Source organism: Oncorhynchus masou, chromosome 22, assembly GCF_036934945.1.
Source record: "Oncorhynchus masou masou isolate Uvic2021 chromosome 22, UVic_Omas_1.1, whole genome shotgun sequence".
Classification (NCBI taxonomy): domain Eukaryota; kingdom Metazoa; phylum Chordata; class Actinopteri; order Salmoniformes; family Salmonidae; genus Oncorhynchus; species Oncorhynchus masou.
Genome location: NC_088233.1, coordinates 35,393,426 through 35,408,854, shown reverse-complemented (window position 1 = coordinate 35,408,854; position 15,429 = coordinate 35,393,426). Strand labels below are relative to the sequence as shown.

At 42.6% G+C, this 15,429-nt stretch overlaps 1 protein-coding gene across 1 annotated transcript in view; it reads right to left on the bottom strand.

Annotated features, from left to right (window-relative positions):
• Positions 1-3,949: 3,949 nt before the first annotated feature.
• The window catches only part of LOC135509392 (craniofacial development protein 1-like), a 54,685-nt gene continuing 43,205 nt past the window's right edge, over positions 3,950-15,429 (bottom strand). Inside the window, exon 7 of the mRNA XM_064930021.1 lies at positions 3,950-5,206. Within this exon, the coding sequence (XP_064786093.1) occupies positions 5,113-5,206 (94 nt within the window). The 3' untranslated portion in view covers positions 3,950-5,112. The remainder of the gene's footprint in view (positions 5,207-15,429) is intronic.

The following is a 15,429-nucleotide window of genomic DNA, read 5'->3' as shown; positions in this document are numbered from 1 at the left end:
ATGACGAACTTATTTCTGTACACCACATATAGAATTATCGGTAAGGTTTGAGACAACAACCTCAGTGGAGGATTAAAGGTTACAGTAGGTTCTTCACACTAATAAGACTCCTTTCCATTGACAACAGAAGGAACGGTCTACAATCTATATAAATGTTGCTTCTCAGCCATCTCTGTCTTCCACATTCTCTTGGCCTTTAATCTGATCTTCATGTCTTCTTTATCCATTCTCTTCCCTTTTCCTTCAATCTGTTGTTTTGTCACGAGGCAAGGCTCATAGTAAAGACTACGTCAATTAGATTCAGTTTGATAAGCTTTATTGTTCTACTGGAGGAAGATATTTTGGCATCATCGTCAAGCACAGGTTGAACACAAGTATTTCAAGTTCACCTTTGTACATGATAGCAAGTTAGATGAGGTGAAGAGCAGTAAAATTAAACTGAGCAAAATAAACGGTGACAAAGTTGAGAGTTTAAAATGCATTTGAAGGGTAACAGCAAGGTGGAAGTGAGCAGTCAGCGAAGGAAGGAGACAAGCTGGGAAAATTACTTGGGACTCAAAGTCACTTAACCATCCAAGAGTAGTAACAGAAAACATGAGAGAAGGTGTATTTGAATAAGTATGAGGATGTCTTGCTCTCCACAGCTCTGGAGAGTGTACTGGTAAAAGTTTGGACACACCTAGTCATTCAAGGGTTTTTCTTTATTATTTTCGACATTGTAGAATAATAGTGAAGACATCAAAACATTGAAATAACAAAACAAAAAAATTGTTAAACAAAATCTAAATATATTTTATATTCGAGATTCTTCAAAGTAGCCACCCTGCCTTGTTGACAGTTTTGCACACTCTTGGCATTCTCTCAATCAGCTTCATGAGGTAGTCACCTGGAATGCATTTAAATTAACAGGTGTGCTTTGTTAAAAGTTATTTTGTGGAATTTATTTCCTTCTTAATGCCAATCAGTTGTGTTTTGACAAGGTAGTGGTGGTATACAGAAGATAGCCCTATCTGGTAAAAGACCAAGTCCATATTATGGCAAGAACAGCTCAAATAAGCAAAGATAAATGACAGTCCATCATTTCTTTAAGACATGAAGGTCAGTCAATGCAGAACATTAAGAACTTTGAACGTTTCTTCAAGTGCAGTCGCAAAAACCATCAATTGCTATGATGAAACTGGCTCTCATGAGGACCGCCACAGGAAAGAAAGACCCAGAGTCACCTCTGCTGCAAAGGATAAGTTCAGAAGAGTTACCAGCCTCAGAATTTGCAGCCCGAATAAATATTTCAAGTAGGTCAAGTAACAGACACATGTCAACATCAACTGTTCAGAGGAGACTGCGTGAATCGGGCCTTCGTGGTCGAATTGCTGCAAAGAAACCTCTACCAATAAGAATAAGTGACTTGCTTTGGCCAAGAAACACAGCAATGGACATTAGACCGATGGAAATCTATCCTTTGGTCTGATGAGTCCAAATTTGAGATGTTTGGTTCCAACCGCTGTGTCTTTGTGAGACGCAGAGTAGGTGAATGGATCTCTGCATGTGTGGTTCCCACCGGGAAGCATGGCGGTGGTGTGATGATGCTTTGCTGTTGACACTGTCAGCACACTGTGTGCAATAATAGTGTTTAATTTTTGAATGCCTACCTCATCTCTGTACCCCACACCCTACAAAATGGTCCCTCAGTCGAGCAGTGCATTTCAAACACAGATTCAACCACAAATAGCAGGGAGGTTTTCCAATAAAAAAATGTAAAAACAGACATTGAATATCCCTTTGAGCATGGTGAAGTTATTTATTACAATTTGGGTTGTGTATCAATACACAGTCACTACAAAGATACAGGTATCCTTCCAAACTCAGTTGCCGGACTTTTCACCAATATTATTATTATTAAAGTAGTTAGAGTTTAATGGCTGTGATAGTTTTCTCCTGAGGATGGATCAACAACATTGCAGTTACTTCACAATACTAACCTAATTGACAGAGCGAAAAGAAGGAAGCCTGTACAAAACAAAAATATTCCAAAACAGGCATCCTGTTTGCATCAACGTACTAACGTTATACTTCCAAACTCAGTTGCCGGAGAGGAAGGAAACCGCTCAGGGATTTCACCGTGAGGCCAAGGTGAATTTAAAGTAGTAGACTTTAGTTTTAGTTACTGGTTGTTTTTTTGCTTTATTTAAGAAAAAATTCTTATTTTCAATGATGGCCTAGGAACAGTAGGTTAACTGCCTGGGAACAACAGATTTGTACCTTGTCAGCTCAGGGATTTGAACTTTCAACCTTGCGGTTACTAGTCCAATGCTCTAACCACTAGGCTACCCTGCCTAGTGGAATATGTCAAGTGGTTGCACTGTACATGCAACTTAAACGTTTCCTATCACAAATATAGATTTTAAATATTTTGGACATCATAGCAAATCTTGAGGGAAACCTATTTGAGTCAAAGGATATTCATATGATAGGTAAGAACCAATACTTTAAAAAATAATTGCTATTGGCACAAGATGGAAGGAATGTTGAAACATAACTAACAAAATGACAGCTAACGAAAATGTACGCTTAAACCAATGTATAGTTTTTTACAAATTAAAGAAAATAAAATTCTACAGCACAACAAGAGTCATCATGTAAAACTAACAATGACGCAATAACCCATTCCTTCTGAGAGCGCCATGAAGTCCAAAAGTTCTGGAGTTAGAAAGTTATCCAAAGTATTACAAATGTAATTTTACTTCAAATCCATCTGTCGGCATCTTTCAAGACATGTCATATGAGGGGGCAGTGAGTTAGTTACCTGATGGACTGGAGGATACTCTTCTCGTCAATTGTCTTGAGAAAAACGTATACTTAAACTGGAAATCAACCAATCTCCCATAGTTAAGACCATTAAAAAAATCATATGCTTCATTATCTGAATATTGAATGAGCGCAGGCAATGGAGAGGAACAAAATGGTGCAATTTTAGGGCATAGTAGTGAGTAGTGCAGGCACTGGAGATAGGGGTGAGAGCAGCTGGGTCTGGGCAGGACTGAGATTGCTGATGTGTATGTCTGTATGTTTCATTTTGTATGTTTCATTTCGTACTGTTAGCTAAAATGTAAACAATAATAATCTCCATCCAATACGCAACTGTTTGTGTGAGCTTGTTTATGAATAATATGCATGTCTCAAATCAAATTTTATTTGTCATATGCGTCATAAACTACAGATGTATACTAACAGTGAAATGCTTACTTACGGGTCCTTTCCCAACAATGCCGAGTTAAAGTTAAGGATGATTATTTTTGAAATAGTGTCTGCAGTCTTTCCATGTGTGAGAGTATCCCTGCTGAATAGAGAGTACAGTACACGGGATCTCTATCTAAATCTGCTTATATATAATATAGAGTAAGTTTCATCTGGTAACATGAAGCACAATTAGAAGAAACAAACAAATGTAGAGTTTGCACCCATGGGGATGGAGGGTGGATCCCTATGTAACGTAAACAAGTCAATTACCCTCTATGAAGGATGCGCAGGCGTCTCCTCCTTTCCCTTCCAAACACTCAGGCAGGAAACACAGAAGCAGTGGAGGGGGCCTGGATACAGGGGAAATGAGGTTGAAAGATACTGTGTGACTGGAGTCTTCTGACCTTATTTAGGACAGAGCAGAGTGGGTAAGATGGCAGGCACCCATCCAAGGCCTGTGAGGGATAGGAGGGAGGTGGGTTGGGGGTGTAGGACCTGGGGGTTGAGGGAGATAGAAACAATTGCATTTGGGGAAGAGGGGGGCAGGGAAGGACTGGCAAGGGTATGATTAAATGGTAGTGTGTCTGTAGACAGTCGTCTGGAGAGAGGGGAAGAGCCTTGGTAGCGGGAAGAGGAAGGGTGGAATATAAGGCCTTAGGGAGGTGAGGGGTACAAACGAGGAAAACAAGACCATCAGTACTAAAACAACAACTTCAAACCAAATGACAAGCTTTATTCCATGTTACAAAGTACAGCAACAGGATGACAAGACAAAACAAGTCCAAATTCACCTGTGATTATTCAGACACACTTTCATCATACCCTTGCCAGTCCTTCAGACACATTCATTTAACAACCAGGGGCAGCAGGGTAGCCTAGTGGTTAGAGCGTTGGACTAGTAACCGGAAGGTTGCAAGTTCAAACCCCCGAGCTGACAAGGTACAAATCTGTTGTTCCCAGGCAGTTAACCCACTGTTCCTAGGCCGTCATTGAAAATAAGAATTTGTTCTTAACTGACTTGCCTGGTTAAATAAAGGTAAAAAACAACCAGTAACTAAAACTAAAGTCCCTGAATTCACCTGTGTGTGAGTGCCTACTATTGAACAGCAATACAATTACCTTGTAATAGGAGCTGTGTCATTACGTTGAGAAAAGTTTAGCAATCCTTGATAAATCTTTTATCATGTCAGAATCTCTGATTGTTGTTGGTATAAATAAGGTACATAATAGTGAGACCATGTTTTATCTTCAGATTAGTTGGAACAACTCCAGAGAATCACAGTGTGCACAACAAGGTGGTGAAATGCAATCAACTTGAACTCTTCCGATGAACAGCGCACCAAACTGAATCACTGCAGGAGGTGGAGAGGCACAAATATCTGAGCTGTGTGGATTCTTCCTCTCTTTCAAGTCAATGTCATAAAGTCTGATTCAGAGTTCAGGGTGTGCTACTCATTCTCCTCTTCTCACTCCTGGAATGGTTTCTCTTTTTTTTTATGGCAAATGTACAGAAACACCCGGCCACACAGCCATGTGCTGAGGCAAGCAAGTTAGCAGTGCAACCACACCTCTAAATCGGGAAGAGGGAGGAAGCCACTCAGGGGTCTGAGTGTCAGGGGTCTGAGTCCAGGTGACTCAGGTCACACACAGGTCCAGGAACAGATGGCGGTTTAATGAGAGTGCTGAGTGTAAACTGGGTATGTGAGGTCTGATAGGTCAAGGAGCAGCCGGCAGCAGGAACAGTCAGTAGGCCATCCAGAGACATGGACAGTCCAGTGGCTAAGTATTGGGCTGAGAAACCTTGGGAGGAACTGGGCAGGCATGTACAGTTTGTGTGTGTCACAAATGTAAGTGTATCTGTTACATTATTCCTTTTCATCGTTTCATGATGTTGCCGAGACGCACTTTCTTTTCCTGCTCAAACTGCCGGTGGTCAACTCTCTCCAGAAAATTCTTTCTTTCCACATACCTAAAAACAAACACAGAAAAAATAATTACTAAATCAAACAAACATCTAGCAGGAGATATGAAGAAGCACCCACATGTGCGCGGACAGACACACACAGACACAGACACAGACACAGACACACACACTCACTGGACTTTATGCAAACTGGAAACAATATATCCTGAGGCTGCATTTATTGTACCTGGGGGTTTTAACAAAGCAAATTTGAGAACATGGCTACCTAAATTCTATCAGCATATTGATTGTAGTACTCACGCTGGCAAAACTCTGGATCACTGCTACTCTAATTTGCGCGATCCATGCATCCCGCCCTCCCTTCGGCAAATCTGACCACGACACCATTTTGCTCCTCCCTTCATTTAGGCAGAAACTCAAACAGGACATAATCGTGACAAGGACTATTCAACGCTGGTCTGACCAATCGGCATCCACTTTTCAAGATTGTTTTTATCACGCGGAATGGGACATGTTCCGGGTAGCCTCAGGTGAATAATATTGATTGATACGCTGATTTGGTGAGTGAGTTAATAAGTGAACCACCGCATTTAACCATGGAAATTTGACTGGGAGTATGGCCGAATACAAACAGTGTAGTTACTCCCGCCGCAAAGCATTCAAACAAGCAAAATGTCAGTATAGAAACAAAGTGGAGTCGCAATTCAATGTCTCAATCACGAGACGTATGTGGCAGGGTCTTCAGACAATCACAGACTACAAAAAGAAAACCAGTCACGTCACGGACACTGACGTCTTGCTTCCAGACAAACTAAACACCTGCTTTACCCACTTTGAGTATAATACACTGCCACCGACATGGCCCGCTACCAAGGACTGTGGGCTCTCCTCTCCGTGGCCGATGTGAGTAAGACATTTAAATGTGTTAACCCTTGCAAGGCTGCCGGCCTAGACGGCATCCCTAGCCGCGTCCTCAGAGCATGCGCAGACCAGCTGGCGGGAGTGTTTACGGACATATTCAATCTCTCCCTATCCCAGTCTGCTGTCCCCACATGCTTCAAGATGGCCACCATTGTTCCTGTACCCAAGAAGGCACTCCTGTCCCACCCACATCAACAGACAGGAGTGGAGAAGGTGGAAAGTTTTAAGTTCCTTGGCGTAAGATCCTCCGAAATGGTCCACCCACACAGACAGAGTGGTGAAGTGCTATGATGAAACTGTCTCTCATGAGGACCGCCACAGGGATGGAAGACCCAGAGTTACCTCTGGTGCAGAGGAAAAGTTCATTAGAGTTACCAGCCTCAGAAATTGCAGTCCAAATAAATGCTTCACAGAGTTCAAGTAACAAACACATCTCAACATCACCTGTTCAGAGGAAACTGTGTGGATAAGGCCTTCATGGTTGAATTGCTGCAAAGAAACCACTACTAAAGGACACCAATAAGAAAAAGAGACTTACTTGGACCAAAGAAACACAAGCAATGGCCATTAAACTGATGGAAAGATGTCCTTTGGTCTGGATTCCAAATTGGAGATGTTTGGTTCCAACCGTCGTGTCTTTGTGAGACACGGAGTGGGTGAACGGATGATCTCCGCATGTGTATTTCCCTGCATGAAGAAGGTGTTATGGTGTGGCGCTTTGTTGGTGACACTGTGTGTGATTTATTTAGTATTCAAGGCACACTTAGTCAGCATGGCTACCACAGCATTCTGAAGCAATACCCATACCACCTGGTTTGGGCTTAGTGGGAGTATCATTTGTTTTTGAACAGGACAATGACTCAACACACCTCCAGGCTGTGTAAGGGCTAGTTTACCAAGAAGGAGAGTGATGGAGTGCTGCATCAGATGACCTGGCCTCCACAATCACCCGACCTCAACGCAATTGAGATGGTTTGGGATGAGTCGGACCGCAGAGTGAAGAAAAAGCAGCCAACGAGTGCTCAGCATATGTGGGAACTCCTTCAAGACTGTTGGAAAACCATTCCTCATGAAGCTGGTTGAGAGAATGCCAAGAGTGTGTAAAGCTGTCATCAGGCAAAGGGTGGCTACTTTGAAGAATCTAAAAACTAAAATATTTTTATTTGTTCAACACTTTTTTGCTTACTACATGATTCCATGTGTTATTTCCTAGTTTTGATATCTTCATTACTTTTCGACAATGTAGAAAATAGTAAACATTAAGAAAAACCCTTGAATGAGTAGCTGTGTTCGAAACTTTTGAATGGTACTGTACATAGGCTTGGAATCACTGGCCACTTTAATAAAGGAACACTAGTCACTTGAATAATAATGTTTACATACAGCTTTACTCATCTCTTTACTCATCTCATGTACAGTTGAAGTCAGAGGTTTACATACACCTTAGCCAAATTTAAACTCAGTTTTTCACAATTACTGACATTTAATCCTAGTAAAAATTCCCTGTCTTAAGTCAGTTCAAATCACCACTTTATTTTAAGAATGTGAAATGTCAGAATAATAGTAGAGAATTATTAATTTCAGTTTTTATTTCTTTCATCACATTCCCAGTGTGTCAGAAATTAACATACACTCAATTAGTATTTGGTAGCATTGCCTTTTAAATTGTTTAACTTGGGTCAAACATTTCAGGTAGCCTTCCACAAGCTTCCCACAATAAGTTGGGTGAATATTGGCCCATTTCTCCTGACAGAGCTGGTGTAACGGAGTCAGGTTTGTAGGCCACCTTGCTCACACGCGCTTTTTCAGTTCTGCCCACAAATTCTCTATAGGATTGAGGTCAGGGCTTTGTGATGGCCACTCCAATACCTTGACTTTGTAGTCCTTAAGACATTTTGCCAAAAATGTGGAAGTATGCTTGAGTTCATTGTCCATTTGGAAGACCAAGTTTTAACTTCCTGACTGATGTCTTGAGATGTTGCATCAATATATCCACATAATTTTCCATCTTCATGATGCAATCCATTTTGTGAAGTGCACCAGTCCCTCCTGAAGCAAAGCACCCCCACAAAATTATGCTGCCACCCCTGTGCTTCACGGTTGGGATGGTGTTCTTCGGCTTGCAAGCCTCCCCCTTTTTCCTCCAAACATAACGATGGCCATTATGACCAAACAGTTCTATTTTTGTTTCATCAGACCAGAGGACATTCTTCCAAAAAGTATGATCTTTGTCCCCATGTGCAGTTGCAAACCGTAGTCTGCCTTTCTTATGGTGGTTTTGGAGCAGTGGCTTCTTCGTTGCTGAGCGGCCATTCAGGTTATGTCGATACAGGACTCGTGTTACTGTGGAAATAGATACTTTTTTACCTGTTTCCTCCAGTATCTTCACAAGGTCCTTTGCTGTTGTTCTGGGGATGATTTGCACTTTTCGCACCAAAATATGTTAATCTCTAGGAGACAGAATGCGTCTCCTTCCTGAGCGGTATGACGGATGCGTGGTCCTGTGGTGTTTATACTTGTACAGATTAACTTGGTACCTTCAGGCGTTTGAAAATTGCTCCCAAGGATGAACAAGACTTGTGGAGGTCTACAATTTTTTTTCTGAGATCTTGGCTGATTTCTTTAGATTTTTCGATGATATCAAGCAGAGGCACTGAGTTTGAAGGTAGGCCTTGAAATACATCCAGAGGTACACCTCCAATTGACTCAAATGATGTCAATTAGATGTCAATTAGCCTAACAGAAGCTTCTAAAGTCATGACATAATTTTCTGGAATTTTCCGAGCTGTTTAAAGGCACAGTCAACTTAGTGTATGCAAACGTCTGACCCACTGGAATTGTGATACAGTGAATTATAAGTGAAATAATCTGTCTGTAAATAATTGTTATAAAAATGACTTAGTCCTAACCGACTATAGTTTGTTAACAAGAAATTTGTGGAGTGGTTGAAAATCTCGTTTTATTTTGTTTTGTTTTTTTGTTGTTGAATTTGACCCCTTTTTCGTGGCATCCAATTGTTAGTAGCTACTATCTTGTCTCGTCGCTACAACTCCCGTACGGCTCGGGAGAGACGAAGGTTGAAAGTCCTCCGATACACAACCCAACCAAACAGCACTGCTTCTTAACACAGCACGCATCCAACCCGGAAGCCAGCCGCACCAATGTGTCTGAGGAAACACAGTGCACCTGGCAACCTTGGTTAGCGCGCACCAGCGACTCCTGTGGCGGGCCGGGCGCAGTGCGCACTAACCAAGATTGCCAGGTGCACAGTGTTTCCTCAGACACATTGGTGCGGCTGGCTTCCGGGTTGGATGCGCTTAACCATTATGCCACCCGGGAGGCCGAAAATCTAGTTTTAATGACTCCAACCTAAGTGTATGTAAACTTCTGACTTCAACCGTATATACACTATATTCTATTTTACTGTATTTTAGTCAATTCCACGGCGACATTGCTCAATCTAACATTTATATATTCCATTCTTTTAGAATTGTGTGTTTTGTTAGATATTACTGCACTGTTGGAGCTAGGAACACAAGCATTTCGCTACATCTGCAACAACATCTGCTAAATATGTGTATATGACCAATAAAATGTTATTTGATTTCCATCTCATTTTCCTTCTCCTAGCATGGCCTATGCACACCACATAGAGCCTTCTCTATACATAAGGGACAGCTAGAAAGATACCACTATACCCAAAGTTCCTCCCCAAAGCCATTACCAGCAGCCTCACGGCTCACGCCCACCACTGGTTGTTGTCTGGCCCTGGATCAGAGGGAGGGAGGCCTCCTCACTGGCCCCCCCGTGGGAGAGGAGTCCCAGGGCAGTCCCAACCCCTACCATGGGGTTGTCTGGAGCTTCAAGAACAGCTATGTGGTCTCCTAGTGTGGCCTAGTGGACCGCCCTCAGCCCACTGCTGCCTCTCTCTCAGGACCCTGGCCTCCGCAACCACATCCCTCCCAAAGAGACACTGAGAAAAGGGAGGAACTGGGAGAAAGCAGCCATTTAGCGTATCGGATAGGCTGTATTTCTGAACTCTCCAACTACAGTCTTTAATTTAATGTATATTTACTTCATCTCACCACAATCTAGATTGGCTGAATATACAGTGAGACTCTTCTCTCTCATCTCCTATACTGAAGCACAGACAGACATAGCCAAAACCAGGGTAAGTGGTGGTAGTGTGACATCTCTGCCTGCATGGTTGAAAGCCTCTTCTACTCTCAACAGGCAGTGACAGAGTTAATCATCCCAATGTCTCCAAGGCTGCTCCAATGATGTCATGCTAGATTAGTATCCCCCCTGGTGGAGACCAAATCATCCCAAAGCAGTGAGACTGGAGAAACGAGAGAGCTAGCTCACACAGAAGAGTACTGGGGTGCTGGGTAGCCATGGAGACAGGTGCAGGCTGGGTTATGATTACGGGAAGAGATAATACAGAGACCTCAGCCAGTGGCAGCAGGTATGTCATCCCCTGCCCCAGAGCAGGCTGGGTAATCACAGGTGAGCAGATGTCTGACTCCTTTTATTGGGTTTAAGAGACAAATGAACCCTTAAAAGGCCCAGTGCAGTCAAAATTCTGTTGTTTTCTATGTTTTGTATCATATTGTACAACATCTAACGAAACTATATCAAAAAGTTTTTTTCCCTGATAGTTGCTGGTTGAAAATAAAATTTACACAGGACCTTCTAATCAGCAGGTTTTGCATGAGTGGAGTTTTTGCTTGCCTGGTGATATCAGAAGGCCGTATAAGTTAATAGACCAATAACAGAGGCAAACCTCTCTGCCAATAACAACCCACCTTACAGAACTTGGCTATATCACCTGACACCTGACTTTCAGTGTCACCCAGGGATGAGCAAAAATTACAAAATACAATCACAAAAAAAGAGAGATCAATGTATCAAAATAAACGACAAGTAGCCGGGCCGAACGGCAATAAACATTCTCAGTAACAGAGCATTTTACTTGCTATGACTGTGCTGGTATTGTTTCTAGTTGAATGCACTGACAGTAAGTCACTCTGGATTTGTAAAATGTACATATGAAAATGAACATACAAAAAAAAACAATGTGGGCTACAGTTAAACCTAATTCTACTAATCTGCTGTGTAAATTCTCCGAAACCTGCCTAGAAACGTCCATTTTGACAACCTTGTTTCGGGGCAGAGCTCATTAGAACAATACTCAGCATTCTTTGCAATTGTAAATTTTTACATACACGTTTATATTTAGTTAATTTAGCAGATGGTCTTATCACACCATAGTACCATCAGACTTCTGATACCAATGCAAGGTGAAAGGGGGCCATGAAAAATGGCGAACCTCTATAAAATATGGTATAGAAAAGTATTTTGAAAATAAACTACAGCTCCCGAAAGTATCTTGTAACAAAATACATTTGAGTGTAGTTCAGCCCAGTGTAAAAAATACGTAATTAAAATGCATATTTCAAATACACGTAACAGAAATACTGCCCATGTCTGTTGTCCCCACTCAGTTGATAGAGATCCTCGGCCCTCCTGACAAAATTGGGTCATCTGCACACATTTTTCACCCAATCCACATCACTGTGTTATTTTGACATCATTAATTTCTCTGTCATTTCATAATGTGCCCTACAAAGCAGGTCACCTCCCTGTGAGTGAACACTTGAACTAGACTAAGTGATAAGCATCGAGGTGACAGCCTTTTAGTGGTTGAGGAGATAGGAATATAGCGTGCTAGGTAGTTTGTTGTCTACACAGATTACTTTTATCCCTTAGCTCTCACTGTGAGCTACACACACCATAAGACTGGCCTACATCTCTTCAACATTCATTATTCATGATCAAAAGCAAAGAGATGTTCAGAAGAAAGTTGGTTACATAGTTAATTTAGACCAGGGGATGGGCGACTTTAATGTGGGTGGGAGCCACACTAAAAAAATCGGAACTGATGAGGGGCCGCAGTGGCTCGCAGGTCTGCGTACACACATCCATACCCACATCCATACCCACACCCATACCCACATCCACATCCACACCCACATCCACATCCACATCCACACCCACATCCATACCCACATCCATACCCACATCCATACACACATCCATACCCACATCCATACCCACATCCATACCCACATCCATACACACATCCATACACACATCCATACCCACATGCAGTCAGAGTCAACCCTTGCCTTTTGGGGGCCCTAAGCAACATCTAGACAGTGAAGAGAAACAATTGAAGTTTTAGATTTAATTTCCTGCAATTCCACACATTTTGCCATAGGGTTGAGACAAATGTTTGCAGTTTTCAATATGATAACTGATGATCAATGGGGCCCCACCCGGTCAGTAATTCGACCTTGCTTACTACAAGTTTAAATAGCTGGCCACTAAACTAACTTACCAATCTAAAAATGTTTAGCTGACATGGGCTTATTGAGTGACTGTCAGTGACTGACATAATAGAACACATCCTGATGCACAAGCACATTTTGAAATTGCACCCTGTGAATTCTATTATTCTAACTTTTAATAGTAAGTTGTAAAGGAGTAAAGGAGGTGGCCCATGGGCCGCCATTTGCCGATTTAGAGTGAACTCTCACTCTCATTTCATGGCCTGACTATCTCCTATGTGGTTTGTGTGTGTGACAGAAATAGGCATATGTATGATGCACACATATCTATTAATATCCACAGAACATAGGGGGAGGAGGAAGTGGGCAGTGTATATGCACCACTTTAGTATAGGTGTCTTTTCACACTCCTGTGGTTGGCTGCTCTGAAACACTCACTGCATACAACAGGCACATAGGACAAGTGCTTTGTGTATTTGTGGGGTTTCAAAAATGTACTCAGAAAAGAGCAGGTTAAAAATGCATATGAATACACACGCGATCTCACCTAACCACACACCTATACACTGCAGCAAAGGGCAAGCTATAGTAGTGCATTCATCAGCATCAAGGAGTGAAAGGCAGGACGCCTTATCTGCAGAGCTCCTGGGTAAATGGATGTGGACTGCTATTGCTATGTATAGAGCAGGTGCTGCTCTGCACCCGACTCCCTGCCCCCCTCTAACCTCATATATAACCTGTTCTCGACTGTGTTTTCTTAGCTCTGCTCCGTACATTTCCTTTCCTGTGACGCAGGAACAGCAACCAGCAGCCAGGCTGCATAGCTCATCAGTCAGAGACACAGAGGAGGATGGAGAAGAGGAGAGAAAGATGGTGGGGGGGGGGCTGTTCAATTATTCATCTGTTCAACAGTAACCTTTAGGAAAGAATAATGCCACTGCAGGGCCTCTCTGACAGCAGAGAGAAAATCCTGTTCTGGGAGAGGAGGCAGGCAGGCAGGGAGATGAGCACCACTGAAAGCCCTGGATGTCAGATGATGCTGGTATTCTGAGAAGGCATGCAGATGGACAGCTGCTCCACAGCTACAGGTCAAGCAGGGGGATTATAGGCTTTGATTGAAACTCAGTGTTAAATTCAAATCTTCCATCAATCATATCTAAACCAATATCACAACAATTTCAATGAAAATAATTAAATCAACTCGGTTGGTGGTACACAACACTCCCCGCCTCTCGCCATGAGCCATCCACCGTAGCCGAGAACCACATACCGAATTTCTTAATTAACAGGGTTGTTAGCAATTGATTTTTAAGAATATTACTTGCGCCGACCTCGCTCAAATTCTAGATGTCGGATTAAAACTAGACTATAGCATCCATAAAGTGAGCACTGGACATAAGAACATGCTGGACTGACAAAATTTGTAGGTGCAATAGTTTTTTATTAAATGTATAACTTATCGCTCTCCCGTGCACATTTCTTAGTAAGAAACAACGACGTGCTACCTTCTTGTAGCATCTCTGACAATACACTACCATCTCTTATCGGCCGAATCTCAGAGTTCTAACACCAGGTTGGTTGCTCGGGAACAACGCAGCTGCCAATCAGGAAGTGTATGCGAACAAACCTAGGCTACTGTATGTTGCTAGCTGGTATATTCAAGCTGAGGTTAATCAATACATGCAAACAGATATTTAGATTAGCTAGGTGGCTAAGTCTTTCCAACCTTGTTGAGGACGGCTCGTTGTCAGGTTAAAAAATCCTCAAATTTGCCTAGATGGCCACCACTTTTTCAACCCTTGTACTGGTCAGCTTGTTGCATGCTTTGGTGTGTGTGTTCCCAAACAAGGGCCAGTTGCGCTCTGAGGTGGCTGATGTTGGTGGGATTTGGAGGATGATGGAGGCAACAGGGGAAAGAGCCTCAGATCCACAAAGTCCATTCCATAAGGTGGCTGATGAGATATGTTGGCACAACTGCCATATTGCATCTCCATCCCAAAGCCCTTGCTTGGAATTGTACGTTGCCAGACTGCCAAGAACCTTGCACTCATCCAGGCCAAAGTGGCGAGACAAAAGTGATGACAACATAGGCCTTGTTGATCTCTGCACCAGACAGGATGCTTTTGCCAGCATACTTGGGGTCCAACACGTACGCTGCGGCGTGTATGGGCTTCAGGCAGAAGTCTTCACACTTCTCAGAACTGCAATTTCCTCTGCTTGGAGCAACACTGAAGAGGGTGCGCAGTACGGATTTATTTTCTTACATCTGCAAGGAGAGCCTGAACATCAGACAGGATGGCATTGTCTCCCTCATTCTGTGCAATGGCTACTGCTATTGGTTTCAAGAGTTTCAGGATGCTTACCACTCTCTCCCAAAATACATAATCCTCTTGATGGGGCTGTCCATATCGGCAGACTGTGATATGGCCATTTCCTGGAGAGACTCCTTCCCCTCCAGGAGACTGTCAAACATAATGACAACACCACCCCAACGGGTGTTGCTGGGTAGCTTCAATGTGGTGCTCTTATTCTTCTCACTTTGCTTGGTGAGGTAGATTGCTGCTATAACTTGATGACCCTGCCTAACCATTTCCTTGGCTCTCTTGTAGAGTGTATCCATTTTCTTTCAGTGCAATGACATCCTTGAGGAGCAGATTCAATGCATGAGCAGCACGCCAATGGGTGTAATGTGATGTTAGGACTCCTCCACTTTAGACCGAGCAGCAGTCATGTTCACAGCATTGTCTGTCACCTTGGAGCAAATACCTTCTGTGGTCCAAGGTCATTGATGACTGCTGTTAGAGCCGATTTGGACATATTTGCGTAAAAGACTGAACATATGGAGCTCCATGTATATTTGTGTAAATATATTAAATATTAATGTAAATTATGAAATATTAGGTACGTACCATTATGATTTATATTTACCTGATTCGAGATATATTCATTTGTTGTTTGTGTAACTCAGTTTTTGTCCCCCCTCTCTTGCCTATCCAT